This window comes from Mobula birostris, chromosome 14 (assembly GCF_030028105.1).
Source record: "Mobula birostris isolate sMobBir1 chromosome 14, sMobBir1.hap1, whole genome shotgun sequence".
Classification (NCBI taxonomy): domain Eukaryota; kingdom Metazoa; phylum Chordata; class Chondrichthyes; order Myliobatiformes; family Myliobatidae; genus Mobula; species Mobula birostris.
In genome coordinates, this window is record NC_092383.1 from 19224370 (window position 1) to 19252048 (window position 27679).

The 27679-nt window shown below is 39.9% G+C and overlaps 1 protein-coding gene across 15 annotated transcripts in view; it reads right to left on the minus strand.

Moving 5' to 3' along the window:
- sema6d (semaphorin 6D) overlaps positions 1–27679 on the minus strand; it is a 357509-nt gene that overhangs the window by 19950 nt on the left and 309880 nt on the right. For 14 of the 15 annotated variants that reach the window (XM_072278177.1, XM_072278174.1, XM_072278176.1 and 11 more), the window contains 12 exons: positions 14870–15030; positions 8561–8672; positions 8323–8383; positions 5624–5686; positions 5179–5280; positions 4518–4608; positions 3739–3858; positions 3481–3569; positions 2577–2794; positions 1434–1565; positions 320–475; positions 58–231 (listed from right to left, as the gene is read on the minus strand). In XM_072278177.1, the coding sequence (XP_072134278.1) occupies positions 58–231; positions 320–475; positions 1434–1565; positions 2577–2794; positions 3481–3569; positions 3739–3858; positions 4518–4608; positions 5179–5280; positions 5624–5686; positions 8323–8383; positions 8561–8672; positions 14870–15030 (1479 nt within the window). Of the gene's footprint in view, positions 1–57; positions 232–319; positions 476–1433; positions 1566–2576; positions 2795–3480; positions 3570–3738; positions 3859–4517; positions 4609–5178; positions 5281–5623; positions 5687–8322; positions 8384–8560; positions 8673–14869; positions 15031–21943; positions 22192–27679 lie in introns of those variants that run through there. The other variant, XM_072278187.1, reaches the window with a different exon arrangement.

The window sequence follows — 27679 nt, forward strand, 5'->3', positions numbered from 1 at the left end:
GGATTAATTTTGTATGCTCTTATTCATGCAGAACTGAAGTTATAAAGCTTTACGTACTTTAATGGGTTAAAAACATCCAATTCTTCCAGTAGTATGCTGTCGTTGAGAGAGCTGGGAGAGGTTTTTGTTAACACTTTAAGTAGAATGCCTGCTTCAGAGCCAATAAAGATAACCGTGTAGTTCTGATGGGGACCAGCAGTGTTGTCAATAGCAATTGCTGTCAGGCGGTACCTGTGAAAGTGAAGTAACAGTGAGTTGCAGGCCAGTAACTCCACAGGGAGACGAGCACGTGTTACTATCTTGTAATGAAATGTCCTACCTGACCCGTGTCTTGGTGAACCAGGGTTCCTCTATGACAGAGGGGACGGCAGAGTCCATCAGAGGGTGAGATTTGATGAAGGAGAGTGTTTCATCAGGGAAATCAATGGAGGTTTTGTAAGATTCGGCTGGTGCATATCCTGCACAGCAACCAGGCCTTCAAATTAAACACAGTATTTTAATAGAATCAAAGAGGCTTCATAACTTTAAGAGAGCACCAAAAGATAATACAGTGGGAAGATTATAAATTGTTGAATAAGACCATAAGACATAGGAGCAGAATTGGGCCATTCAGCCCATCAAGTCCGCTTCACCATTCCATAATGGCTAATGTATTATCCTTTTCAACCCCATTCACTTGCCATCTCCCCGTAACCTTCAACTCCCTTACTATTAAAGAACCTATCAACCTCTGCTTTAAATATGCTCAATGACCCACAGCCGTCTCTGGCAATGAATTCCATAGATTCACCACCCATCTGACTAAAAAAAAATTCCTTGTCGTCCCTGTTTTAAAGGGACATCCTTGTATTCTGAGGCTGTGCCCTCTGGTCCTAGGCTCCCCAATATTGGGAATATCTTTTCAACATTTTCTTCATGTCCATTCTGCTTAGGCCTTTCAACATTTGATACGTTTCAGTGAGATCACCTCCTCATTCTTCTAACGCCTCAATACAGGCCCAGAGCCATCCAATGCTTCTCATGTTAACCCCCTCATTCCTGGGATCATTCTTGTCCTCCTCTGGACACTGTCCAATGCCAGCACATTTTTCTCAAAAAAGGGGCCCAAAACTGCCAACTGTACTCCAAATGCAGTCTGACCAAAGCCTATGAAGCCTCAACTTTCATTTTATATTCTCGGGCTCTTTAAAATAAATGCTAACATTGCACTTGCCTTCCTTACCAAAGGCTCAACCTGCAAGTTAATCTTCAGGGGATCCTGTATAAAAACTCCTAAGTCCCTTTGCATCTCTGATTTCTGAATTTGCTCCGCTTTTAGACAATAGCCTATGCCTTTATTCCTTCTACCAAACCGCACAGCACAATACTTTCATCCGCAAGCTTGAAGGCTAAAACTGTTGCTAAAACTAACAATGACCTCAGGAGGACTGTACCTTGGCTTTGGTACTCTATCTTCTGGAACAGCAGTCCAAACAGAATCTGTTGTCTTTTGCTCCTTAAACCTTCCTTTGAATGATTTTTCAATGTCTTCCATATTGAAGGCACACACCGCTGACCCAGGGATACTGCACATAATGAAAGAATACTGTGATTAGGGGCAACAGAGTTAGCACAATTGCTTTACAAGGTTAGGGATCACTGATCAGGATTTGATTCCCAAATGCATGGATTTCCCTCTGGGTGTTCTAATTTCCTCCCCGATTCCAAAGACGTCCAGTTAGGGTGAGTGAAATGCGGGCATGCTATGTTAGCACCGGAGGCGTAGTGCCATTTGTGGGCTGCGCCCCCCCCCCCACAAATCCTCATACTGTGTTGGTCGATGACACAAGATGATGCCTTTATGTTTTGAAGTACATGTGACAAATAAAGCTGACCTTTATGAAAATCATTTCCTCCAGTGTTCATCTTAATACAGAAGAATATAGTGCAGAATTTAGCACTCAAATGTTGGGTTTAGCTGAGAGACTAAAAATGTAAATCGCTTAAGTCCTCATCTAATTCCTCCAGTTCTGGGAGGTAGACAAAGAGGATGAACAACCTGTCCCTGGCAGACAAATTGGAAATTTAAATATTTTATAAAGCAGGTGACCTCTGCTTCAACCTGCTTTACAGATCTTTTTTCGCACCAGGGTAGATTTCATGGGCATTGAGAGAAGGGGTCAGCTTATGCCACAACAACTTTTGTGGGCCAGAATTACTTTCCCCAGCCTTTACACGACACTTCCACGCTTCAGACCTGTCAAGTCTTTTAATTAACCTGACTTAGTGGCGGGAGCCCTCCGAATCAGATTTAGTATCAGTGTCATACAGTATGTTGTGAAATTTGTTGTTTTGTTGCAGCAGAACAGTGCAATACATAAATAATACTATATATCAAAAAAGGACAAAATAGCTAGGCAGTGTTCATGGTTTGGTTCTTGTCTCGTCAAGTACTAAAGATTTTAATGGAATTAAAATGTCATAGTATCTACAGTAAGCCAAACTTTCAAAATACCCCTACTGTCTAAAATGCTCCTCTCTGTTGAAGTGCAGGCTGAAGAATCAGTAATTTGTATCCAGTTTACCCCATTCCTCACCTATTGAGCTGTGTTGTAAATACTCCAATAATAGTCGGGTACCCATTGATTTGTATAATATCTGTGACAGACTGCAATACATCAAAGTAGAAGAACGAATCCCCAGGAACTGAACAGTTTAATCGAGCTTTTAGAAAGGATGTCCAGTGTTTTTCCAACACCCTCTGGGATCCTCCCATGTCATTCTTACAAATTCTTGCCACACGTGAATAAACAGCCTGTGAAGAAACACAAAGAGCGCACCCACTAAATTAAAGAAATGATTTATTAAAAATTAAAAATAGATACAGACACCAACAATAGAAGTATTTTTTTCAGAGATGGGAATTCTTCCATGGGCTTCTACATAAGCAGTGCATCCTCGGGCGAGCCTTACATTACTCCAAACCATATGGTCAATGGGCTGAAACCACTTTAATTAACCATGAGTAAAAGGTTTAATAATTTACAGTGGCTAATCTACGTGGGATTGCAAGTAACATGAACAGCATTAGTGGGACTAAAATATTTATTAGTTTGAGCCTTCAGAGAGCACAGTAATTTTGAAAAATCTTTCTGCAAAATTGATCATTATGTCTGTAAATCTTGGATTTCCACTTAGGGTGCAAATGTATAGGAACAGACCACGCAGAAGTGATTTGCACATCAAATGCAATTAGATGATCAATCCCCTAAATGTTGATTCTCATTTCATCAGAAGGTAATATCTGCCAATTTATAGCCTCCCACTCTTTCTAAATGTGCTATTCAGTTTAGTCATTATAATTATTCACAAACAAGGTTGCCATATGTTTATTGAATATGCAGTTATAAATTTAAGATTCTGCTTATTTAAACAAAATTCATTAACATTTCTAATGCTTATTTGTGATTATTTAGTGATATGTCTAGGTGAGTTACTTGCCTTTCCAAGATTGTTGTGTTCAACAGCTATTTCTCTGAAGAAGAAATAGACAAAATTTCCATATTCAACAGCATGTAGGAAGTGTGGTTCTGTTAAAAATATTAAGCATAAATTTAGACCTATGACATTTTCAGCTGCACTTGAACTTTAGTTTTCTCAAGCATTTAGATATTACTATAAATGTTGACTTATGTCAAGGACCGAAAGGTTATAATATATTTGCCATAGTCTTCAATGCATGTACAGTTTTTGCATTACCTTTGATCCATTTTGAATCATACTTTATAGTCCTTAGAGCTGAACCATCTCCCATACTGCGGTAGATGACTGCATCGCTAGCTAGGAAATCTGCAACAGTTGCCGAGTACAACTTATTCTCTGGAATTTTTAAAACAAAAAAAATAGTTAATTTATTTCACATTTATTAGGGTGTTTCCTTCAGTGAGACCGAAGATATCTCTAGTGGATTCCTCATGAATAAAACTTTTACTGATTTGATTCCACAACCTATTGACTCACTTTCAATAACTCTACAACTCATGTTCTCAACATTATTTCTTATGTATCATAATTTGTGTTTTTTGTATTTGCAGTTTGTCTTCTTTTGCACATTAGTTATTTGTTAGTGTTTGTCTGCAGTTTTCATTGATTCTATTATATTTCTTTGTATCTATGAATGCCCACAAGAAAATGAATCTCAGGGTAGTGCATGGTGACACACTTTGATGATAAATTTACTTTGAACTTAGCTTTTGATACTGTATGTACCAGTGTTCATTATCTGTCCTTACAAGAATTGCTAATCTGTGTATGTTCTATTTTCTTTAGGAGTCTAGAACAGCTCACGAAGATCCCACCCTCTCAATAATTTTCTCTGGAACCTGTTATCCTCTCATACCACACTGAACTGAATTGTCAGCAATAATAATATTTGAGACACCAGGGTGGCGCTTGACGAACTATGCTACCTTTCTAAACTGGCTTTGGTGTTGCAAAAATCATCAATCATTGAGATTCATTGCTAATGAACATCTTACCAGCAAAGAGGGCAACATTGGTTTGCTTGGCATCAAATGGGCATCGTGCCAAACCACTGACTTCTTCACCATTGTAATCCAACGTATCCAACTGTATAAAATGAAGATAAATTATATCTTGGCGTGAGCATTGTACACTATGACAGCTGTGAAGCAATAACACTTTATGCAGCTATAATTCAATTACTATTGATGTATTCAAGTGTTGTGCTGTGCTGTGAGATTACCATTACTCTTTGCAAACTATTAATATGGCAACAAATACATAATTTTTAAATGATTACTATTTTGAAAATTCAGTTAATTTTTCATATCCTTCTGACCAAAGCAATCTTTCAAAGAAGGGACTCAAGTGTGAAAACTGTAGTTCATCCTTTCAGACATAGTTTTCATATAATTTGAGATTATGAACTAGAACACGTTTCATTTTTCTCTGGTTCCTTAATGGGTGAGTTACATCATCTACAGTTGCGCTGTGTGCTTGGCAAGATCTCAATTGCAACATTAACATTTGCAGACCTTGTGTTTCTACTGAAGTTATTAATCAAGCCCAAAGGTTTGCAGAAAACTGAATACACAATTTGGGTTTATTCGGGCAAAAGAGGAATTGATTCTACTGAAAAGATTCATTTTAATTGACCGAAGTCCCATCATTACTTACCTGATAATATCTGCACACAGGGTTAAAAGCATTTGTGCCACAGACAAAAACGGTCTCATCAGTTTTGGGTACAAACACTTTGATAAAGTTGTGGCATTCTTCCTAATGGAAAAAATAAATCCAAGAAAGTGTAATTAGATAGGTAGGACATCTCTGATTCAATCGGTTGTAATTGATGAAGTAAGTCCTGCTCAGATGGATAGAGCAGCACAGATAAATCAATGGTTGTTCCAGGTATGGAATATCAATACATCATACCCATTCATTCCAATATACATCAGCAAACTATCTCATGCATGCCAATATTTACTTTAATCAATAGGTCCACTATTCACTTGAGTTAATGCATTGTGTACTGCTCTCATCCTGATCTCAGCACTGTTTGGTAAATCAACTCCTTGTAAGAGAGTATTTATATTGACACATAATAATTCACAATACTTACTTTGTGCTTGCCTTTCATTGCACAGTTACTTCTGTCTTGCTGTCGTGACTTCCAGGTTAATTTCTGTTGGGGTGCAGAATGGATGCTTGCATTTATTGCTAAGATTTATATTCCACAATCCACCAAAAAAATCTAATCATTGCAGAACTTTGTGTATCATAAAATACATTTCGGATTTTGTAACTTATAAGCAAAACATAATCAGCACAAACACAGCATGCCTGCTATGATGTTAAAGTATTTCAGCTGAGTTTTATCTCTCAAAAATCTGTCCACATTATCTTGCGATGCTCTTCTCAAACAGCAAGCCACGCTGAACTTGCATTCAGCTGGTGAGCACTAGCATTTCACAAGCTCAGCACTAAGTATTGCACAGTCTGCCACATGGTAATGTCCTCAAGTGACCTCCACCGGCTGCTTCAAATGAACACATCTGTTAGACTGCTGGCTCCGTTTGCATTTCTCTAAGTAGACATGCAAAGTCTAGGAGCAGAGAATAGACACAGGTAGGAAAAGAGGATAGTGCATGGCAACAGAAACAATAGTATCTTTACTAGGATCATAGAGATCATTGAGTCATGAAGTGAGATAGGATGCAAACAAATCCCTTGGCCTACTGAGTCCACATCGACCATTAAGCATCCATTTATGCTAATCCTATATCAATCCCAATTTTCCTTCTTCCCACTTTCCCCTCGATTCTGTAACTCACTGGGTGCAATTTCCAAAGATCAAAGTAAATTTTATTAACAGAGTACGTATATGTCACCACACACAACCCTGAGATTCATTTTCCTGTGGGCATATTCAGCAAACCTACAGAATAGTAACTAGAACAGAATTAATGAAAGATCAACCAGAGTGCCGAAGACAACAAACTGTGCAAATGCAAATATAAATAAATAGCCATAAATAATGAGAACATAAAATAACAAGATAAAGAGCCCTTAGAGTGAGATCATTGGTTGTGGGAACATCTCAATGGACGGGCAAGTGAGTGTAGTTATCCCCTTTTGTTCAAGAGCCTGATGGTTGCAGGGTAGGAACTCTTCTTGAACATAGTGATGCGAGTTCTGAGGCTCTTGTACCTTCTACCTGATGGCAGCAGTGAGAAAAGAGCAAGACCTGGGTGGTGAGAATCTCTGGCGATGAATGCTGCTTTCCTACAACAGCGTTTAATATAGGTGTGCTCAATGGTTGGGAGGGCTTTACCCGTGATGTCCTGGGCCAAATCCACTACCTTTTGTAGGATTTTCCATTCAAAGGCATTGATGTTCCCATACCAGGCTGTGATACAGCCAGTCAATATACTCTCCACTATACATCTACAGAAGTTTGTCAAAGTTGGTGGCCGATTAACCCACCAACCTGCATGTCTTTGAGATGAGGGAGGAAAGCAGAGCACAATGACATATGGTCCCAAGGAGAACATGCAAACTCCACAAAAGCAGTACCCAAGGTCGGGGTTGAACCCATGTCTCTGTTGTGGTGAAGCAGAGGTTCATTGCTGAGCCAAAACTCGGATACATTGGGGGAAAGTACGAATAGCAAGTTAGGAGGAAGTATTCAGAGAGGTGCCTAAAATCTTGCTAGCTTTTGGGGGGGGGGGGGCAGAGTGCTTCAGGGAGGGAATTCTCAAGACTAAGGGCCTGAGCAACTGAAGGCCAATGTAGGATGATGGGAGATTCTCAGTTAGGGCAGCAGAGTGCCAGAGAAAAACCGTATGACAGGGGACCAATGGAATGGCTGTGCCAATATAGAATAAATAGCTCATGGGATGTAGATTTAGGTTCCATTAAAGCCAGAGAAATGGAGAAATATGGCTCATGTAACATGGAATAGGAGGAGAGCAAGGGACCAAAGACTTCACACAACACAGGCCATTTGACCCACAATGTTGTGCCAACCTCATAACCTACAAGATCAATCTAACCCTTCTCTCCCAAATAGCCTTCCATTTATCTATCAATCATGTGTCCGTCTACAAGTTTCTTAAATGTGGCAGCACACAAAGTCAAGGGAAGGGTTAAGGGAGCGGGCTGTCAACAGCATAGTGAAGGGACTCAGCCGGTCAGGCAGCATCTATGAAGGAAAATCAACAGTCAACGTTACGGGTCAAGACCCTTCACCAGGACTGTTGTTGCTCCAGATTTCCAGCATCTGCAGAATCTTTTGTGTCGACAGCACGCATGTGGAAATTGCACAATTTTCAAAGCGGTGATCAGGTGATGGAACCAAGGGTGTAGCAGCACAAAGGCCAATAAAGGATGGTGCTTAAAAAAGACTGTATACAGTATTATGCAAAAGACTTAGGCAAATGTATATATAGCTAGGGTGCTTAAGATTTTTGCACAGTACAGTATATTATGTCTTTACAGTTACCAAATAACACTTAATACTACTGAGTTAATACAAAATACTCTTATTTCTGTTTCTCAACCACCTTCCTATTTTAATATACAATACTGTAAAGAGCCCTATACTGAAAGACTGCAGATTGAGGGCCACACTGTAGCAGTTTGCCATAAACTGGAAATGGAACTTAAAGCTCCCTGCGATTTTTGTAAAGTCCTGACAGCAAAAAGAAGATAGAACAGAAACAGTTGGGAAGGGAGGAGTGTGGCTGGTGGTCCAGGTAGTCCAAGGAATAGAAATTAAGTAGAAAAGTGAAATATGTAAAGGTAATAAAAATAACTTACTTTGCTAGAAATTATTTCTCCTCTTGGAGGATCACTTAAGTTAATAGCATAGACTTGGTCCCTATTTGAAAAGAAAATTTATGCAAGTAGATATAATTATAATTCAAGAAGAGACATAACCATTCAAGCCTTTTATTTTCTTTTCAGTTCACTTTAGAATTACCGCTGGACAATTTAAATTCAATGTTTAAACTTGTAATCCAACACAACCAGATAAAGAATCGAAAACCTAAGTTACCTGCCAGCAATATAAAGCACATCCTTGATCATCAACATTAGCTGGTAGTCCAATCGATGTAAAGATTCATTCCCTGAAAGTCGTGCTCTGAACACTGGATATTGCCTCGAAACTGCAGAAACAGAATTTGGTTACATCTTCAAGCGCAGCTGGGAAATCCATGCAAAACATTGCCTGGCAGTGGGTATCTAGTATAAGCCAATTGCAAGGAGAATGCATTGGATTTTACCTGAACAAAACAACCTAGATAAGCAATGCAAATGCTAATATTTGTTTTCTAATTGATAGCTGTCAGACAAACAAACGTAGTCTGCTCAAGTATCGTTTAGGAGGCCGTCATTCTCTTTAATTTTGTCTTTCCGCTTTTACATACTAAGAGTATTTATCGGGCTACCCCCAACTCCTCTCTCACAGGATGGGAGAATGTTTCAACATTCCATCAATATTTCACAGGACCTCACGTGGGAGAACCGTATCTTCTTTATTGACTAAGGCTCAGCAGAGGATTCACTTCTTGTGGCTGTTGGTGAAATTCCACCTTTGCCGGAACATACTGGTACAATTCTACACTGCCATCATAGAGAGCATCCTCACACCAGCCATTACTGTCGGGCTTGGTGCAGCGTTCTCTCACGTGATACGAAAACTCCAGCAAGCTGTCAGCTCAGAAGAAAAGGTTACATATACATACACACACACACACACACACACACAGTAATTCACATTTTTTCTATTATTATGTATTGTATTGTACTGCTTATGCCCAACGCTGGCCCCCTAGGCCTGAGTCAACGTAGTAGTAGTAGTATTGTACTGCTGCTGCAAAGGCAACAAATCTCACAACATATGCCGGTGTATTAAACTTGATTCTGATTTAGACCATCCCACACCCCTCCCCACACCTCAGTCGCTGCACTGTAAACACTTCAGCCACTTTTTATAATGCTGTTATATTGTAGATGCATGCTGGTATTTATGTATTCATGCACATTTCATTCCACAACCGTACTTTAACATCTAACTTCATTTTTATATAATTCTTCATAATTGTTGATTTTTTTTGTTGCATATCACACGACCATACCACAGCAAATTCCCAAAACATGTAATTGTACATGGCTGAGGTGACAGCGAGCATCTGTCCTGTACAAAAGGACAGATGCCGGGTATCACCTCAGCTGAGGCAGGTTTGTGTGCTACCCTGGATTGAGGAACACAGATGGTCTCGCATAGAGTTTTTTTGCATCTGACTAGCATGTGTCAAACTAATTTAAGAAGGTGAGGAAAAAGAAGTGTGTGAAACATGACTAAAGGACATAATGGTTGGTGTAGTACATTTATTTACTCTTACATGCAAACCGTCTTGTAATAAAGGCCAACACAGCCACTTGCTTTAGCCTGAAGCTGATTTTCAGAGATTTACATACAAGGACATCATTCAGTTTTTCTATTTTTTTCTACCAAGGTGGACACCTTCAGAATTTAGCACATGATATTCTACTGGCAAAGTCCTTAGCCACTGGCTTACCACGTTTCATTAATTCATTTATTGCGATATAACATGGAATAGGTTCTTCTGGTCCTTCGAGCCATGCTGCCCTGATTTAATCCTAGCCTAATCACGGGACAATTTACAATGACCAATTAACCACATGATCTTATAATGACCCTGGAAGAGGCAATTCAGCCCATCAGGTGCATTTGTCCATTGACTGGAACACTTTCTCACACGTTCATCAACTCCCCTTTGCTCTTCAAAGTTTCAAAGTATGTTTAATATTATAGTATGTACACATTATACAACCTGAAATTCATCCTCTTCACAGACATCCACAAAACAAAGAAACCCCATAGGACGGTAAGCATGTAAAAGCATCAACTCCATCCCACCAATTCTTTTTGTGCTAACCTACGGCAAGGTCTAATTTAAAATGGCCAGCTAATCTACCAACTCCGTAATGCATGGTCACAAGCCCAGCTGTGAAAGGAGGAGGGTTGGGCACGAGACTAGCAACTCATTCATCAAAAATCCCAATGCTACGGAAATGGCAACAGAATCTCCCAAGACCTCATCCCTGGGAATGAGGGGTCTTCGAAGATGGGCTACACCTGGGCTACACCTGGGCACAAGGACAGAGGACCCTGGGGAGCTGCTGTCGGCAGCCTATGCCCCAGTAGGGGTGATGGGCTTCAGAAGAAGTTGTTGTTAATCCAGCAACTCCTGTGCTGCATAGTCATACAGCACTACAGCACAGAAACATGCCATTGCGGTGGCCCATGACTCATGCCTGAATAGCACATGAGGTCATGTAGAGGATTTGCACACTCTGTACAGACAACACTCATTGAAGATGTCTCCCCAGAGCTGGGACGGCAGTAATAATCTCTGCACTCACTGTGCTGCTCCATGAAACTTCCCTGCCTCTTCCTCAACTCAAAATGCTACCCATGTTTGTATTGTGAACAAATCTGGATACATTTCTCTCTTTCATTCTCCATCCAAACTATTGATACATATTGTGAACAGCTCATCCTCATTTGTCATAGTCCTTCAAAATGAAAATATTTATTTCTCCTATTTTCTTTTCATCCATTAACTAGTCTGCTATCCCTAAGCCAGTGCCAGAACTAGTGAAGCAAGGAAATAGGCCTGAAAAAGAGAAGAAGGGTGGTACTGTAAAGAGGACACCCATGCTCCTCCTCATGGATACCATTAACTCTACGAGTCTGTGGATAACTTATCGCCCAACTGAGAAGGGGGTGTAGATATTGGTTGCATGGGATGGAAGCAATTCCATTCGGACAATTTTCAAACAAAGCCAGCAAGATAAAAGTCCCCCGTGTAAATCCACTGACTTTCCCCATCGTACTCTTTAACATTATAGCAATATACCAATGCATCAGCTGGCAGCGGCCTTATCAGCACAAAATCCTCTCAAATCCTGTTCTGCAGGTCCAACTGCATTAATATACTCAGCAAGAATGACTGCTCCAATTACTTTAATGACTTGCCACAACTTCCTCTGATGAATGGTGCTCGACAGACTCAGACTTCTGCATACATTTCCCGCACCTTGCTCTGAGAGCTTGGGTTTTCCTCAGATTATGATAGCGATTCATTTCTCAGAACTGTCTTTAATCTAAACAGTTCATAAATTGGATGGGGTCACGTGGCAAAATATTTAAATAAGACCAGAGGCCAACTAAAGGTTAAAACAGGGAATTTAGCTCAACCAGATTTCTGTGCAAGATGCAATGTTCCCACACGACAGAAGATGCCTGCAACCTCGTAGTAGCTGGCAAATCCATCCCGCCAGTTTACCAACTCGCTTGAACGTATGAACTGTATATTAATTGGGCTTTCGTAACCCAGGGAGGAATAAAGGTCTAGACCATTTTCTAAATGGAGAGCGAATTCAGAAATCAGAGGTGCAGAGGGACTTGGGAGTCCTTGTGCAGGATTCCCTAAATAAACATCAACTTGCAAGTTGAGTCAGTAGCAAGGAAGGAAAATGGAATGTTACCATTCATTTTGAGAGGACTAGAATATAAAAGCAGGGGTGTAATGCTGAGGTAAAGCTATAAGTCAGATCATATTTGGGGTATTGTGAGCAGATTTAGGTTTCACATCTAAGGAAACGTACTGGTATTGGAGAGGGTTCAGTGGTGGTTTATAAGAATGATTACAGCTATGAAAAGGTTAACATATGAGGAGCATTTTATAGTTTTCATTCTGTACTCGCAGGAGTTTAGAAGAATTGGGGGAGGGGGTGGTGTTGTATCTCACTGAAACCTACCGAATAGCAAAAGGCCTGGATAGAGTGCCCAAGGTGAGGATGCTTCCAGCAGTGAGAGTTGAGGATCCGACAGCATAGCCTTAGGACAAAGGGAAGCCGCTTTAAAACCAAGATGAGGATGAATTTCTAGCTGGAGGGTGGTGAATCAGGGGAATTCGTTGCCAGAGATGGCCGTAGAGGTCAAGTCATTCGGTAGGTTTAAAGTGGACGTTGATTGGTAAGAATGTCTAATGATTACGGAGCGTAGGCAGGAGAATGGAGTTGAGGGGGAATAATAGTCAGCCATGATTAAGGTGCAGAACAGACTCAACGGGACGAATGACCTAATTCTGCTCTTATTCACTTGTATTAAGAGTGGTGCACAAATCACCTTGGGATCCTCATTCCTGGATGAGATGACCATAGACCCCTCCAGTCAAGCCGTTCTTATGCGGTTCAAAGACAATTCCTTTGAACAGTGCACGCCTTGTTATGTTGGCACCTCAATGTTCATGCTCCCTGGAGTACAAATCGATAGTAAATATTAAAAATTTAAATTATAAATCATAAATAGAAAATAGAAAAGGGAAAGTAAGGTAGTGCAAAAAACTGAAAGGCAGGTCCGGATATTTGGAGGGTACGGCCCAGATCTGGGTCAGGATCCATTCAGCAGTCTTATCACAGTTGGAAAGAAGCTGTTCCCAAATCTGGCCGTATGAGTCTTCAAGCTCCTGAGCCTTCTCCCGGAGGGAAGAGGGACAAAAAGTGTGTTGGCTGGGTGGGTCGTGTCCTTGATTATCCTGGCAGCACTGCTCCGACAGCGTGCGGTGTAAAGTGAGTCCAAGGATGGAAGATTGGTTTGCGTAATGTGCTGGGCTGTGTTCACAATCTTCTGCAGCTTCTTCCAGTCTTGTTCAGGACAACTTCCATACCAGGTTGTGATGCACCCTAGAAGAATGCTTTCTACGGTGCATCTATAAAAATTAGTGAGGGTTTTAGGGGACAGGCCAAATTTCTTTAGCTTTCTCAGGAAGTAAAGGTGCTGGTGGGCCTTCTTGGCAGTGGACTCTGCTTGGTTGGACCAAGTCAGGTCATTTGTGATACTGGCCCCGAGGAACTTAAAGCTTTTGACCTGTTCCACTTGCGCACCACTGACGTAAATGAAGTCGTGCGGTCCACTACTCCTTCTGAAGTCAACAACCAATTCCTTCGTCTTGCTGACGTTGAGGGATAGGTTATTGTCTTGGCACCATGCCACCAGTTTCTTAATTTCCTCTCTGTACTCAAACTCATCATTACCCGAGATACAGCCTACAATTGTGGTGTCATCAGCAAACTTATATATTGAGTTCGATGGAAACTTGGCTACACAATCATGGGTGTACAGTGAGTACAGCAGGGGGCTGAGTACACAGCCTTGTGGGGCACTGGTGCTCAGAGTGATTGTAGAGGAGAGCTTGTCCCCTATTTTTACAGCCTGGGTCCTGTCTGTCTTTTGTAACAGGAGCCTCAACTGCATTTGCAATTCAAAAGCTTGCAATTTTGTCCACACTGGATTTGACCATATCAATACTGCCATTAACACAGTAACACTGTGCAAAGCAGTAGCAATGGAGATGGCACCTTCAGATAAGACATTAAATCAAGTCCACAGCTACTTGTTCAGATGACTGCAATAAATACATATTATGACTTAAAAAAACTGTTTTTTTAATATAAAACAAGACATTGCAGCAGAATTAGATCAGTTAGTGCTCTGTGCCTGCTCTTACACTCAATCATGGCTGATTTGTTATTCTGCCTCAAACCCATTCTCCTGCCTTCTCATCATAACCTTTAATTCCCTGACTAATCAAAAGCCTATCAACTTCTGCTTTAAGTATACTCAAAGACTTGGCCTCCACAGCTGTTTGTAGCAATGAATTCCACGCATTCACCACCTCCCGGCTAAAGAAATTCCACTTCCATTTTCATGTAGATCATTATTACTGAAAGATTTTTCCAATCATTCATTGCTGTTCCAGAGATCTCACTGAATGTGCAATGCTCTAATTTGGACTTCCAGTGGTTACTCATCAAGAGAAGTGTACACGTTCCTGGTCATCTTAGTCAAATCATTAGTCAAGCTCAAAAGACTTGGAACATTGTAAAGCAGTGACGCATAATTCTTGTGTAATAATTCCTGAAAAATGCCACCGAAGGTCACTGTGGGAAAATGATTTTCTTAATGTAAAAGCATTTGAATGAATGGGCACAATTTACTTTTAAGACAATATTTTAAATTATTAAAGACAAGTTTCACTGATTAAGAGTCTGCACGCAATTTAATTTTCTAAAACACATTAGATTTCAGGGATTCTTTACCCTGGTTTCTTCCATTATGTACTGTCATTACAAAGGAACAGGCCAGTTGTTTTTTTTTGCTTGATTAACAGTTTATCTTGTCAGTATGTGACTACACTACTGATTTTAAAAAAACTTGTTTGCATCTGTACAGAAGAAAAAATGACATTCTGCGAAGCTCACGACTTACAGTGGAACTCCATAGTATTAATGGGTTTGTCATCTTCGGGGAAGCTGACTGCTGTAGTCAGAGGTGTCATCAGTAGAAAGAAGGCCACCAGAAAAGAGGAATAATTTATGGAGATCTTCATATTTGTCACAAAGAGAGTTCCTTTGCAAAATGGAAACAACCTGCAGAAAAAAGAAAACAAAAATTGATTTGAAATGATTAGTGAAACAATGTCAATCAACCATGTCCATTGTTCTAGCTTCCGCCGGTCCCTCTGGAAGGTAGTAATGCTTCTGTGTGGAAGCTGCAGATCTGTGCTTTTATATCCAATCAACACACACTGGCCATTTTATTGGGTATATCTGCTCATTAATGCAAATATCTGATCAGCCAATCATGCGGCAGCAACTCAATGCATAAAAGCATGCAGACACCGTCAAGAGGTTCAGTTGTTGTTCAGACCAAACATCAAAATGGGGAAGAAATGTGATCTAAGTGACTTTGACTGTGGAGTGATTGTTGGTGCCAAACGGGGTGGTTTGCTAATCTCAGAAATGGTTGATTTCCTGGGATTTTTATGCACAACGATCTCCAGAGCCTACAAAGAAAAGCAAACAAAAAGAAAAAATCAAGTGAACAGCAGTTCGGTGGGCAAAAACAACTTGTTAATGAGAAAGGTCAGTGGAGAATGGCCAGACTGGTTCAAGTTCACTGGAAGGCAACAGTAACTCAAATAACCACGCATTTCAATAGTGGAGTGCAGGAGAGCATCTCTGAATACACATGTTAAACTTTAAAGTGGATGGGCTACAGCAGCAGAAGACCATGAACGTTCTCTGTGGGGTTTGTTAGGTACAGCGGTACCTAATGAAGTGCCCACAGTGTATTAATCAAGAAGAAAAAACTCTGAAATGACAGTCATCCCATTGCTTCATTTGGCTTCTTCACCAATAAAGTCAAAAAAGTGCTTTTCATATTCAAAGAGTTTTGGTTCCAAGTTCAAATGAGAAGCATGTTTTTTTTCCCTTTGGCTTTGCAATTGGTGCTGGCTGATTGGCTTCCATGACTCTCTACATTACAATGACAAGTACATTTCAAGCGCTTAATTGCCTTTGGAGCACTTTGGGATATCGTGCCCTGAACAGTTAACAAAAAATGGAAGTAGCTCTTTTGTTTTCAGCATACCAATAGCTACCTTCCACTTAACCTTGCTTGGTGCCAAAATAAACAGCCAGTAAAATAAATACAGCTTATGATTCAGCTGTTGAATAGTTGCTATTCCTAATTTGTTAAAACATGTTGAAAGTTTGGGAATTCACATAAGATAGTAAGTTGCTTCATTGAAAAATATTCTTAATTGCTAAGTAACCCTAAAGTTGAAAAGCTTAGTCTCTGTATATTTTCAGAAAGTACACTACATGGATGAAACATCTGTTTTTCCACAGGATGTCAACTTGAGTCAGATACAAACATTGAACAGTGAACACGGTTCCCCACTGTCCTGCCTAAAATGTAATTGCTCCCAGAACAAAACCCCAATGGCACATCTGGAGTTAACGATGGAACGTTTGTAAACACAAAATGATTATTAATTCCAGATTCACAACTGATTACATGTTGTTGTCCACTGGAGGTAATTTAGCCTTGCAATAACTCACTTGTGGAGTCAGCATTGTGCAAGCATGTTTTCAGTGTGGCTGAGTTTACCTCCTATTGCATTATTTGCATATGAACATGACAATACCACACTGATAGCTTGCAAATCCAGAGATGGCATTGTTGTTCAGCGTGTTTAGGCTAGATTTTACACACCTAACTGTGTTCTAGCATCTAAGTGGAAAGCATGATACATGGATTTTTATAATCTGGGCAGAAAATGGCCAGAGAATGGACGTGTGTCTACAGTGCACTTGATGACTTCAGGATCTGCCAAAGTACTCCCTAACTAATGAAGCACCACTGAAGTAAATCAGAATTAGGTTTTATCACTGACATATTTCGTGAAACTTGTTAACTTAGTGGCAGCAGTGCAACGCAACACACGATAAATATAGAAAATAAACCGAATTACAGTAAATATATATTAAATAGTTAAATTAAATAAGTAGTGCAAAAATAGAAATTAGTAGTGAGATAGTGTTGATGGGTTCAATGAGCATTCGGAAATCGGATGGCAGAGGGGAAGAAGTTGTTCCTGAATTGCTGAGTGTGTGCCTTCAAGTTTCTGTACCTCCTACCTGATGGTAACAATGAGAAGAGGGTATGTCCTAGGTGATGAGGTTCCTTAATGATGGACACCGCGTTTTTGAGGCACCGCTCCTTGCGGATGTCTTGGATACTACGCAAGCTAGTACCCCTGATGGAGCTGACTAATTTTGCAACTCAGTGTTGGTGCAAGTGAGGCGCAGATACAATAAAAACAGGAATCGAATAAATAACCAAACTATCTGTTGGAAATAGATTGAAGGATGAAGATTAAATCCGCCTGCTTTGCTTAAAGTACTATGGGCTATTGACTGTCCATTTGAGAGAATCAGATTCAATGCAACATTACATTCAAGAGCTTATCAGAAACGGTATTCATGAATAGAATGGCTTCACCAATCTGCAGTTGCCAGTCAAAGTGGTTGAGGAAGGCACATTAGCAACATTTAAAAGACACTTGGACAGGTAAACAGATAAGAAAAGTTTAGAGGAATACAAGCCAAATGCGGGAAAATGGGACTAACTAAGGTGGGCATCTTTGCTAGCATGGAACAGCCGGGCCGAAGGATCTGTTACTATGCTCTACAAATCTATGGATCATACTTCATGTATTGTTCAGCCTCACAGCATTTACCAATTATGCCACTGAGGAAGCTGTTCTGCTTCCACTGGCTAAGGTCAATGGGCAATGGAATGGAGTCCCAATTAAAAATCACCATGACAATGCATGGAAACTGAGCGAATTAAACAGAATGTCAACAATAGTTGAGCCCCTCCATTGGTTGGGGTCAACGAGGGATGATGCGCCTTAGCTGTCTATGTGATACACAAGCCCGGGCAGTCAAGTACAAAGCTTAAAGTAAAATTTATTATCAGAGTACATACACGTCACCACATACAACCCTGAGGCATACTCAGCAAACCTATAGAATAGTAACTGTAAACAGGATCAATGAAAGAGCAAACAGCATAGAAGACGAACTATGCAAACTGTACAATATGGAGAGGAAGCTGTTGCCCATGCAGCAAGCTCCCACTCTCCAACCAGCTAATGAATCCAAGGGAGCGGCAGCGAATGATAGTTTGACACCAGCAGTGTCGCAGGAGTTGCCAGTCAGCATTGAACTCAGCATAGGACTGGCTTAGGAACTTCAGTTCTGGATTTTCCCATCTGGGCTTACTCCTGATGCCTTCCCCGTGAGTGGGTGCAGCCGCAAGACAGCAGAGCTTTGAGATCAGAGTCTCTCTTCTCCTAGGTGAGCTGCCGACCACAGATGATAAATCCTATCTGTCCAAAGCGACTGGCTTTAAGGCTCCGGTGACCCGCTGTTAAGCATTTGCAACCTGTCCAGTGTGCTTTGCACGCATGGGTTCGAATTCCAGCCTTGACGCCACTGCTGTGTATTTGCAACCCATCCTAGTACTTAATTAGATAGTGCGTATACCATGCTCTGAACGTGTCTTTATTTCTCATTCTCGCCTCCATGCTCCCCGACATCATGTGTTGCTCTGTCCCCAACTGATGACATCATCACTGTACTTGACAAGCATCAAACTACATTAGTGGACCTTACTATTTCAATACATGATACCCGCCTTTGTCCCTTCACTTGTCAGTAGAAACCATTCCACATTAGTAGCTAAGCCACATCTGAAGGCTAGGAGCTGGACTTTTGGTTGTCATGAGCTACTTGAGATGCACGCCATTGGGAGCATATCCCTACTATCACCACCACCCTTCCTGGCTATAACAACCTTAAATAACCTGCCAACAATAAGGCCTTACAAAAATGCAACAAAATGTGTAGAATGCAGTTTAATTTAATTTTTACTACCAACTTTTGAAATCTCATGCTGCAGTTGCTCCCTGCTGAAATGCTTAACAAAGCTACACCTTTATTCCGCTGTTATTCTGGATGATAACGCTCTCTTCTGTTACTACAAATACTAACTGGGTATCAGAGGGGCGGTGAGGTTTAGTACCAGCTGTCTAGTTTTCATTATTTCATTACGTGACACCTATTAATTGATGTTCTCGGAACCGTAATTTTCATTCAACACATTCTGTTCCAGTTTGTCCTGGTAAAGGCCCCTAGCTAATGCTAACAAGTCATTTTGTTCCTCATAATGCTTGATGACAATATTTGAAAGAAAAAAAATATAAAACGGTTTTGATATCGCCTTTCAAAAGATCATCCAAGCGTGTAAAGGGCTAATTTACCATTTTTGATCAATGTCAAAACAAAATTTGTTCTATTAGCAACATGTTGAAAACAGAGCATGCTAATAATAATAATGATGATAATAATAATAATAATAATAGAGGCCTCAGGGCTTGCCTCTATTCCATATATTGAAAAGAGAAAGAAAACAGCTATGATCAGTAACATAGCAGTTGAAGCTTCTAGGTCTGTGTATTGCTGATAAAGAGCTTGAAAGCCTGGTAATGTTAATTGATGCAAACACTCAGAGGTAATTAGAGCAGCTTTCCTTAACCTTCGTAAACTTTCAAGGTTACAGATACTTTATTTTTGAGTGGTTCTCTTCATCAGATTATCCTACACACACGTTAAAAAAAATGCACAGAATAAGAGCAAAATGGAAAATAATTGTTGCTTCTTCTCCATCGCCTGGGTACCCAAGCAGACGCTCTTAGCTGGTCAAATTACCTGCCACTTTTGCATAATATAAAAATATGTATCCTGGATAAGTGGGCTTATAGATGGCTCTTAGAAAATTTTGAGATGGTTCTGTAACAGTGACAATGTTGAAATCTGTAGTGATTACAATGACATGTAATGAATAATGAGCAAAACCAATCTATGTACAGAATAACAAACTGGACTAATTAGTGTTCCAGCTGCTTCTCTCACTGTCAAGACTTTCAGACTCAGTATTATTTAATCGTGTAATCTTGAAGTTTATGATTATGAAGATGAAATTAAAATGCAAAGGAAATCTAGATTAAAAGTCAAAACCGTCAAAACCATCAAGTCAAGTCAATTGTTTTAATATCAACTTTTTGATAAAGCTTTCATGTACCCCATTCCTGAAATTTAAAACTGGCCAAATTAAATGCAGAGTGCACTTCATTTAAAATTCACTGTAAAACTCGTGATCTCCATTATGGGTACTAGCCACCGTGGTATCCAGAACAGCTTCAAGGACTGGTGCCTTAAGGCGGTGGCGACTCTCATTAAGGACACACCACCCAGGACATACTCTCTTCTCATTGTTACCATCAGGAAGGTGATACAGAAGTCTGAAGGCTCATACTCAGCCATGCACGAGCAGATTTTTCCCCTCTGCCATCCGATTTTTAAATGGACACTGAACCCATGAACACTATCTCACGACTTTTTATATTTGTTTGATTTTGCACTACTTATTTAAAAAACATATATATATATATCATATATACATGCACACCATTTTTCCCTCTATATTTATTTATCATGAATTTCATTGTACTGCTGCAGTAAAAGCTAACAAATTTCACAACATATGCTGATTTGCAATAAAATGATGGCTAAAAAGAGGTCCAATACACACACAAAATGCTGGAGGAACTCAGCAGGTCAGGCAGCAACTATGGAGAGGAATAAACAATTCAGATTTCGGACCGAGACCCTTCATGAGAACTCATAAGATGAAAAAGATACAATAGTTTTTACCTTAAGACTTACATTTCACACCAATGCATTCGCTACTTGGATCATTTTGAAAACTCAAAAGCTGGTGTTCCACGTTTATATTGTTTACACTTAAAACGTCTAGACTGTGGTACACCTGGAGTTATGTTCCCAAGGAGTCCCATCCACCTTTGTATTGGCCTATGGTAAGCTGCAGATCAAAAACTAAATCGTTGATCTTAGCTGCGTCCTTGATCTATAACCCTGCTTCAGTTTTATGGGGTGATACAGAACACAGCTAGGCTAGGCAAATAACTGAACCAGTTCAGGTAGTCAAAAGCCCTTGAGACAGGCTCAGAGTCCTTGGTCTACCCTACTGAATAAATGGATCCTTCCCACCACTTCCCCCACCCATGAAAAGCAGAGAGTTAGGTTGCAGCTTATTTTAATATCCAATCTGAAACATAACCTTTGAAAAGGAATGAAAAATATGAACTATTTTAGCTACTGTACATTGAAAATAGTTCCAAAAACAGCATTTTAGGAAGACTTCAGTCATAACTACTTAGACCAGTTTATTGCCTGATGCATTATAGCCCAGAAAAATAAAATAAACCCCTCTACTTCTGATGCTAAACATTTAAAGATCAACAATGATATTCAAATGCACTATAATAAATGGAATTAAATACCCAGGCAACTATTTCTCTTGCACTACTACCTGAAGTTTAAGTTACGCTTTATGAAAAACTTTGTTCCCAGGCTATACTGTTAACAGGTGATAACCTAAATACAAATTTAAGCTTTGAAGATTAATGTGATTGAAGTTTTTCTGTGTCTTGAAAAAAAATGCTGCCTTTGCATTGAGTACACACACAAGGGAGTTGCCTTCAGAAGGGGCTTACAGACAACTTTGGTACATAATCCTTTAACTCACTATGTACTTGTTTAAAACCTTTGCAGAAGGGCACGTTCAAACTTACTCTAAAACTGAACATTTTTGTAGCAGTTTATAAAATCAGAGCCAGAAAATGAAGAACATTTTTAAAATAATCATAAAATTATGCATTCTTTTAAATAAGGATCCCAAGCTGTCATACAATCTAAATGAATGAATCAATCAATACATTTCACGTAAACGCTCATTATACTTAAAATTTGATTGCCATTCTTTAAACAAATGGCACAAAATGAGTAAGATGAACTGACCATACTTATTTGCTGAAATACCTTGCGAACCAGGCAGAAGTAACCTTACCGTAGAAATGAAGAACAGGCAGTCAATACATTCAAATTCCTTTTGAATGTAAAGGCATGATTGTTCCATAGGTGCTCTGGAGATTATTTTGATTTTTGACTGAACTGACTATTGCGTCTTTATATTTCAGTTTTGTACACACTTAATTCAAGATATGAAAAGTAGCAAATTTAACCAGAAGGTCAGCTGTTAGCACTTGAAACTGACTGTAGTCACCTATTGTATAACCCAAGTACTACCACCAGGACAGACTGCGAACTATGCTCCAATAATATCTGGTAATGTGTAAAATGGCAACGTGTCATGAAAAAAAAAATAGATCATTAAATTCCTTCAGGGAAGGGAAGGGAATCTGGTTTTAGCAGTGGCCTATTGCATAATCCATTCTGTACTGGTAAAAGCTTTGAAAACATACACACCAAACACACAGCATGTCTCCGTCTTGCCAAATAGAGTGCATCAGTGCCCCTCTGTGCAGTTTACAAGATAACATGACATCTTTTGTTAATAGACAAACCTGCTGTCAGTTATTAACAAAAAGACTTAGAGTTTTAAATTCACAGTCCAGTTTTCTGATCGTACAAAAGATTTTTTTTCCCTCAGATCCATCAGATGGAAAATGTGCTGACTAAGATTACTACATCTCCAGATTTTTTCTACCCCCATCTCAAACAAGGTTCTGTGGATTTGCTTGTAAACTTTAAAATGTTTCCTGGTTTGTGTTCAGTTCCTCAGCCCTTAGTGCTGTGCTTCCTGACAGTACCTTCCCAACTCCTTAGTGACACACCACCCACTGATTCTCCTGCTTTGCTCCACTCCCTTACCATTATCTACTGCCTGAACCAGAATTAAACCATGCCCACTCCAGCAACGCAGAGGAATATAAACAACCTCAAAACTGGTTTTTAAATAGTCAAGATTTTAACAGCACTCAAATATTAAATAATATTTGTAGATTACAGTTATTTATATTAGGAATTCGCTAATCTTTTTGAAAATAAAACTATTTTGCAGCAATTCCCTTCAGCTACAAGTCCATAAGACATCAGAGCAGAATTAGGCCACTTGATGCATTGAATCTGCTCCACCATTCAATTATAGCTGATTTATTATCCCTCTCAACCCCAATCTGCCTTCTCCCTCTTAACCGTTGATGCCCTTACTAATTGAGATTCTATTACCCTCTGCTTCAACTATACCCAATGATTTGGGCTTCACAACCGTCTGTGGTAATGAATTCCATAGATTCACCACCCTCTGGCTAAAGAAATTCCTCCTCATTAACTCTCTGCATCAACATCTGGTGAACTTTCAGTCCAAAACTAGTGGATGCTAGGTTTACCTGGGGACTGCATAGTGACAAGACTGGTCAGCAGGTGTGGCTGTTCAGCTAGGTCAATGCAAGCCAAGGCCAATCAGACAAAAGGCACTTCATGTTCTGGATGTTAACTTTAGTTACTATAGCTGGACAATACGGCTAGTGGTGTGGAAGAAACAAATAGCTGCAGCCAGCTGTGCTGTTCATAGTCAGATGAACTTTGTGCGGCTATAATGATTATGGAGCCAGTAGCCTGTTGTGGCCAGGGACAGGATGATGGATGTTCTATGCACGGTATCCAACTGCACAGAACAGTAGAAGTTCACTTTATGTCTATTAAAATGTTAATTTTTGTTAGTTAACAAAAAGCCAAGAAATTAAGTTGAAAGCACCAGGTATGATATATCCCTTCTAGAAAACATTTTGCTGTTGATTTTTTTCCAATGAGTTTGAAACACGCCATTATTTCCTGTCAGATATTCCTGCACCTATCACTTCATGTACATACAGTCTATGTATATAAGCTAATCTCATGTATTTATATTTATTGACTTTTTTATTGTCATTATGCTTCAGATCTGAAGTAACAATCATTTCATTCTCCTTTACACTTGTGTACTGATGACAGATAATAAACAGACTTGAATCTTGCATGCACAAAATGCGACTGTTCGCCAGCTGAAGCTAAATCAGTTCAGTGAAATCTCTTGAACTATTCAAAGCAAGATGTTTTGCTGGTATTAGCAAACCCCTGATCCATTCATCCTGAACTACTAAGTACTGAATGTAGTACACACTGTCCCAGAAGAGGGTGTTAACGGGTCAACTACAAAAGAATAATGGTCAACTTAAACCTTCATTATATAGAGGGTTGACTATTAATAAGTGAACTATTTAGATGGAGTCAACACACCACTGGGAAAAACATCTTTTGTGGTGATCCAGCCAAATACTATCAAACAAAACTGGGCATTTGACTTTATTTTAAACCAAATAAATTAATTCTTAGCACTTGGAAAAAATGAGAGCGCTTCAGTTTTGAGACAAGACTGACTAGGTTAGTATTATTTCCTTTAGAAATGGCTGATAGAACCCAGGTGGACAGGATCGAGAGGCCTAGAAAAGGTGAACAGGAAGAATCCTTTTTTTTCTAGCAGAGAGGTCAGTAAGTAGGGGGCAGAAATTTAAAGCACAGGTAAAAAAAAATTGAAGAAATTTGAAAAAAAGATAGTCAGGAGACAGAAACTTCCTGCCTTGTCACATTTAAAGAGCATCTAGATAAGGATTTGATATACTACCCCAGACATGACTATGCAGAGCATTGGAAGACGGACTGCTCCACCTCTGTGGCCTTTAATTTTACTATTCTTTTGCTGCAGAAGCCTGAAGTCCCACATCAGCAGGCTCAGGAATGGCTGCTTTCCTACAAGCACCAAGTTCTAGAATTGCACCTGCATAACCCTTATCCTACATCAGTAATAGAGCACTATGGACCATCTCTTATTTCACATTAATGTACAGTTTCAGAACATAGAACACAATACAGGCCCTTTGGCCCACATTGTTGTGCTGACCTTGAAATCAACTAAGATCAATCTAACCCTTCCCTCCTATGTAACCCTCCAATTTTCTATCATCCATATGCCTATCTAAGAGTTCCTTAAATTCCCAATAATGTACTGTATCTGTGTCTACCACCACCACCCCTGGTAGGGCAATTCCACACACCACTTTTGTGCAGTTTTTCTTCCCCCCCCCCCCACTGTTTTGTACAATTTATGTTCTGTGTGTTGTCTAAAGCTAGGTGCACACAACACTGCTGTCAGCAGGTTTTTCACTGTACCTGTAACTATTGTACCTGGGCAAATGACAATAATCTCAATTTAAATTGATAACTGTAGATGAATCTCAGATTTATCTTCTTCAAATATTGATATATCGTTTGGATACTTGCATTATTTTATGGCATAAAATATTCTTGTGCCCCAATTTCTCAAGCAAAGATCAAAAAAAGAATGGATGATTTAGAAATATTTCATGCTACACAATAAGTTACTGTACACTGGAATACTATCTCTGAAAACGTGTGTGATTCAAAATGGCTCAACTTTAAATATCTTTAGTCCTGGATAAGCTTTTGATAGGAAGTTGCAATGTGACGGAGAAAAGGACAGAGAATTGTTGTTAGATGGTCTGTTTTTAAGAAGTAGATCCAGTTAATTTACAGGTGTTTGGAATCTCTAGTCCTAGTCTGGCTCAACTCTTCTGTGCCAAGTCCCCATAATCTGACCTTGCAGAGGGCAGGTAGCGGCTCTCAGATATATTCTCATGCCTAGCTCTGACCTTTGACTATACCAATAAACACGGCCACATTTAGAGATCTCATCACCTCAGATCTCCTATCCACAGCCCTTAACCCTACAATTCACCTTTCTGACTTACCCAAGACCCACAAACCTTGAGTCCCCCCAATCCCTAAACTTCCAAATATTTTTTGACCTCCACCTTAAATACATCTAATGACCTGGCTTTCAGAACCTGAGGATTGGGAGTTCCAGAGATTTATTAGCCTGAGAGGTTTCTATGAATTTCAGTTTTACATGACCAGCCCCTAAGTTTGTAGATATGTCCCCTTGTTTATTGTATATATTTCTCTGACATTAAATGTACCTATTGAACCTGTCTGTGACTCTCCTATTAGTGGAAACATCGTCAAGTCCCTTTCTGATCTTACACTTAAATAGGATCAGCCCCTTATACTTCTAAACCCCAAGGGATACACTAAAACTTGGTGGGACAACCATCTCATTACAGGAATTAGTATCATACTGCTAGCACAAAACAACTAATTTCACATCACATGCCAACAGTTATAGTAAACCTGATTCTGAATCTCCTTTGGACACATGACTGACTGAGTATTCCATTGTGCAGATGGGGAAGGATTACTGATTATTTGCCACCACAGTGATTCTTTATTAATGACACTGGAGTGTACCATCATTCTTGTGCCTACTTAAAAGTTTCTTAAATGTCCCTAATGTAGTTGCCTCTACCAACATCCCTGGCAGCAAGTTCCATGCACGCGAGTTCAAGATCAGTTTACTGTCATTTGACTGGACACATGTATACTGCCAAACGAAACAACATTCCTCCGGACAAAGGTGTACCACACATTACATGTAACTCACACATATTACACAAATAATATTGCTACAAATAAAAAGGTGCATAAAGTGATGTGCAAAAGTCTTAGCCATATATGCAAACTGTTTGTACATAGTTAGGGTGCCCACAGCTTTTGTACACAGTACTGTTCTTATCAATATGGAGTGGAGAGGGGAGCAAAGATAGTTGGGAATGGCAAGGGCAGAACGCCATGGGAGGGTTATGAAACAGGGGGCAGAGGAGGAGTGCTGGGGTGGGGGGCAGTGCGGGTGCAGACACACCCAGCCCTGAGACAGCAGGCAAGGTAATTTGATTCCAGACAATTTATTTATTGACCATAACAGCATGTCTCTCAGGTGCTTCCCACTCTCTCCCTTCCCTCTTCCTGGCCCCTTCCCATTTTCAGTCCACAGTAGAGATCCATATCGGAATCAGGTTTATCATCACTCACATACGTCACAAAATTTATTTTTTTGCGGCATATATATGTGCCTAAGACTTTGCACAGTACTGTATGATACAAGTGAACAGTATAACTATATTGGCACTTCATATGTGATGAGACCTGGGTGGAGGCAGGGAGTTAGTAGTCCACCATTCTCTGTTCAAAAAAAATTACCTCTGACATCAACACTTCAAAAATTACAAAATGCCTTAGGATGCGGGGGCAAAACAAAGAGCAGAGATTTGGGTTCACTAATCTATGATAAGGAATTAAATTCTATACTCCGCTTCCAAAGTAAAATGCAGCAAAAAGGATTGTCAACTTGAAGATTTAATATTGTTTCCTCTTCCAGAGATGTTGCGTACTAAAATGACAAATCCCTTTTCCTTGCTCTTATCGGGAATGCCTGTTAAGAGTATCCAGTTGCTGTCTGAACCAATTTGAAATGCTTGTTCCGGTCAATTGCTCATAATGTTAATCAGCAATTGATAATGGAAATTCACTCAAGGATTGCCTTTCACTTACTTTTGACACATTTTAAATTCATTGTAAAGATAGGCCATATAGTCACACCACAAGCTGTACCAAAACAACACAGAACTGTCACCCATGACAACATATGCCATTTGAACTTCTAAAATGCTCCTCACCCTTCCCCCAGGACACTTGCTGATGCTTTAGCCCTGATGAATGATCTAGGCCTCAAATGTCAACTGTTTTTTTCCCCTCCATAGATACTGCCTGTCACGCAGAGTTCCTTCCGCACTTTGTGTTTGTTACCCTGGATTTCCAGCACCAGCAGAAT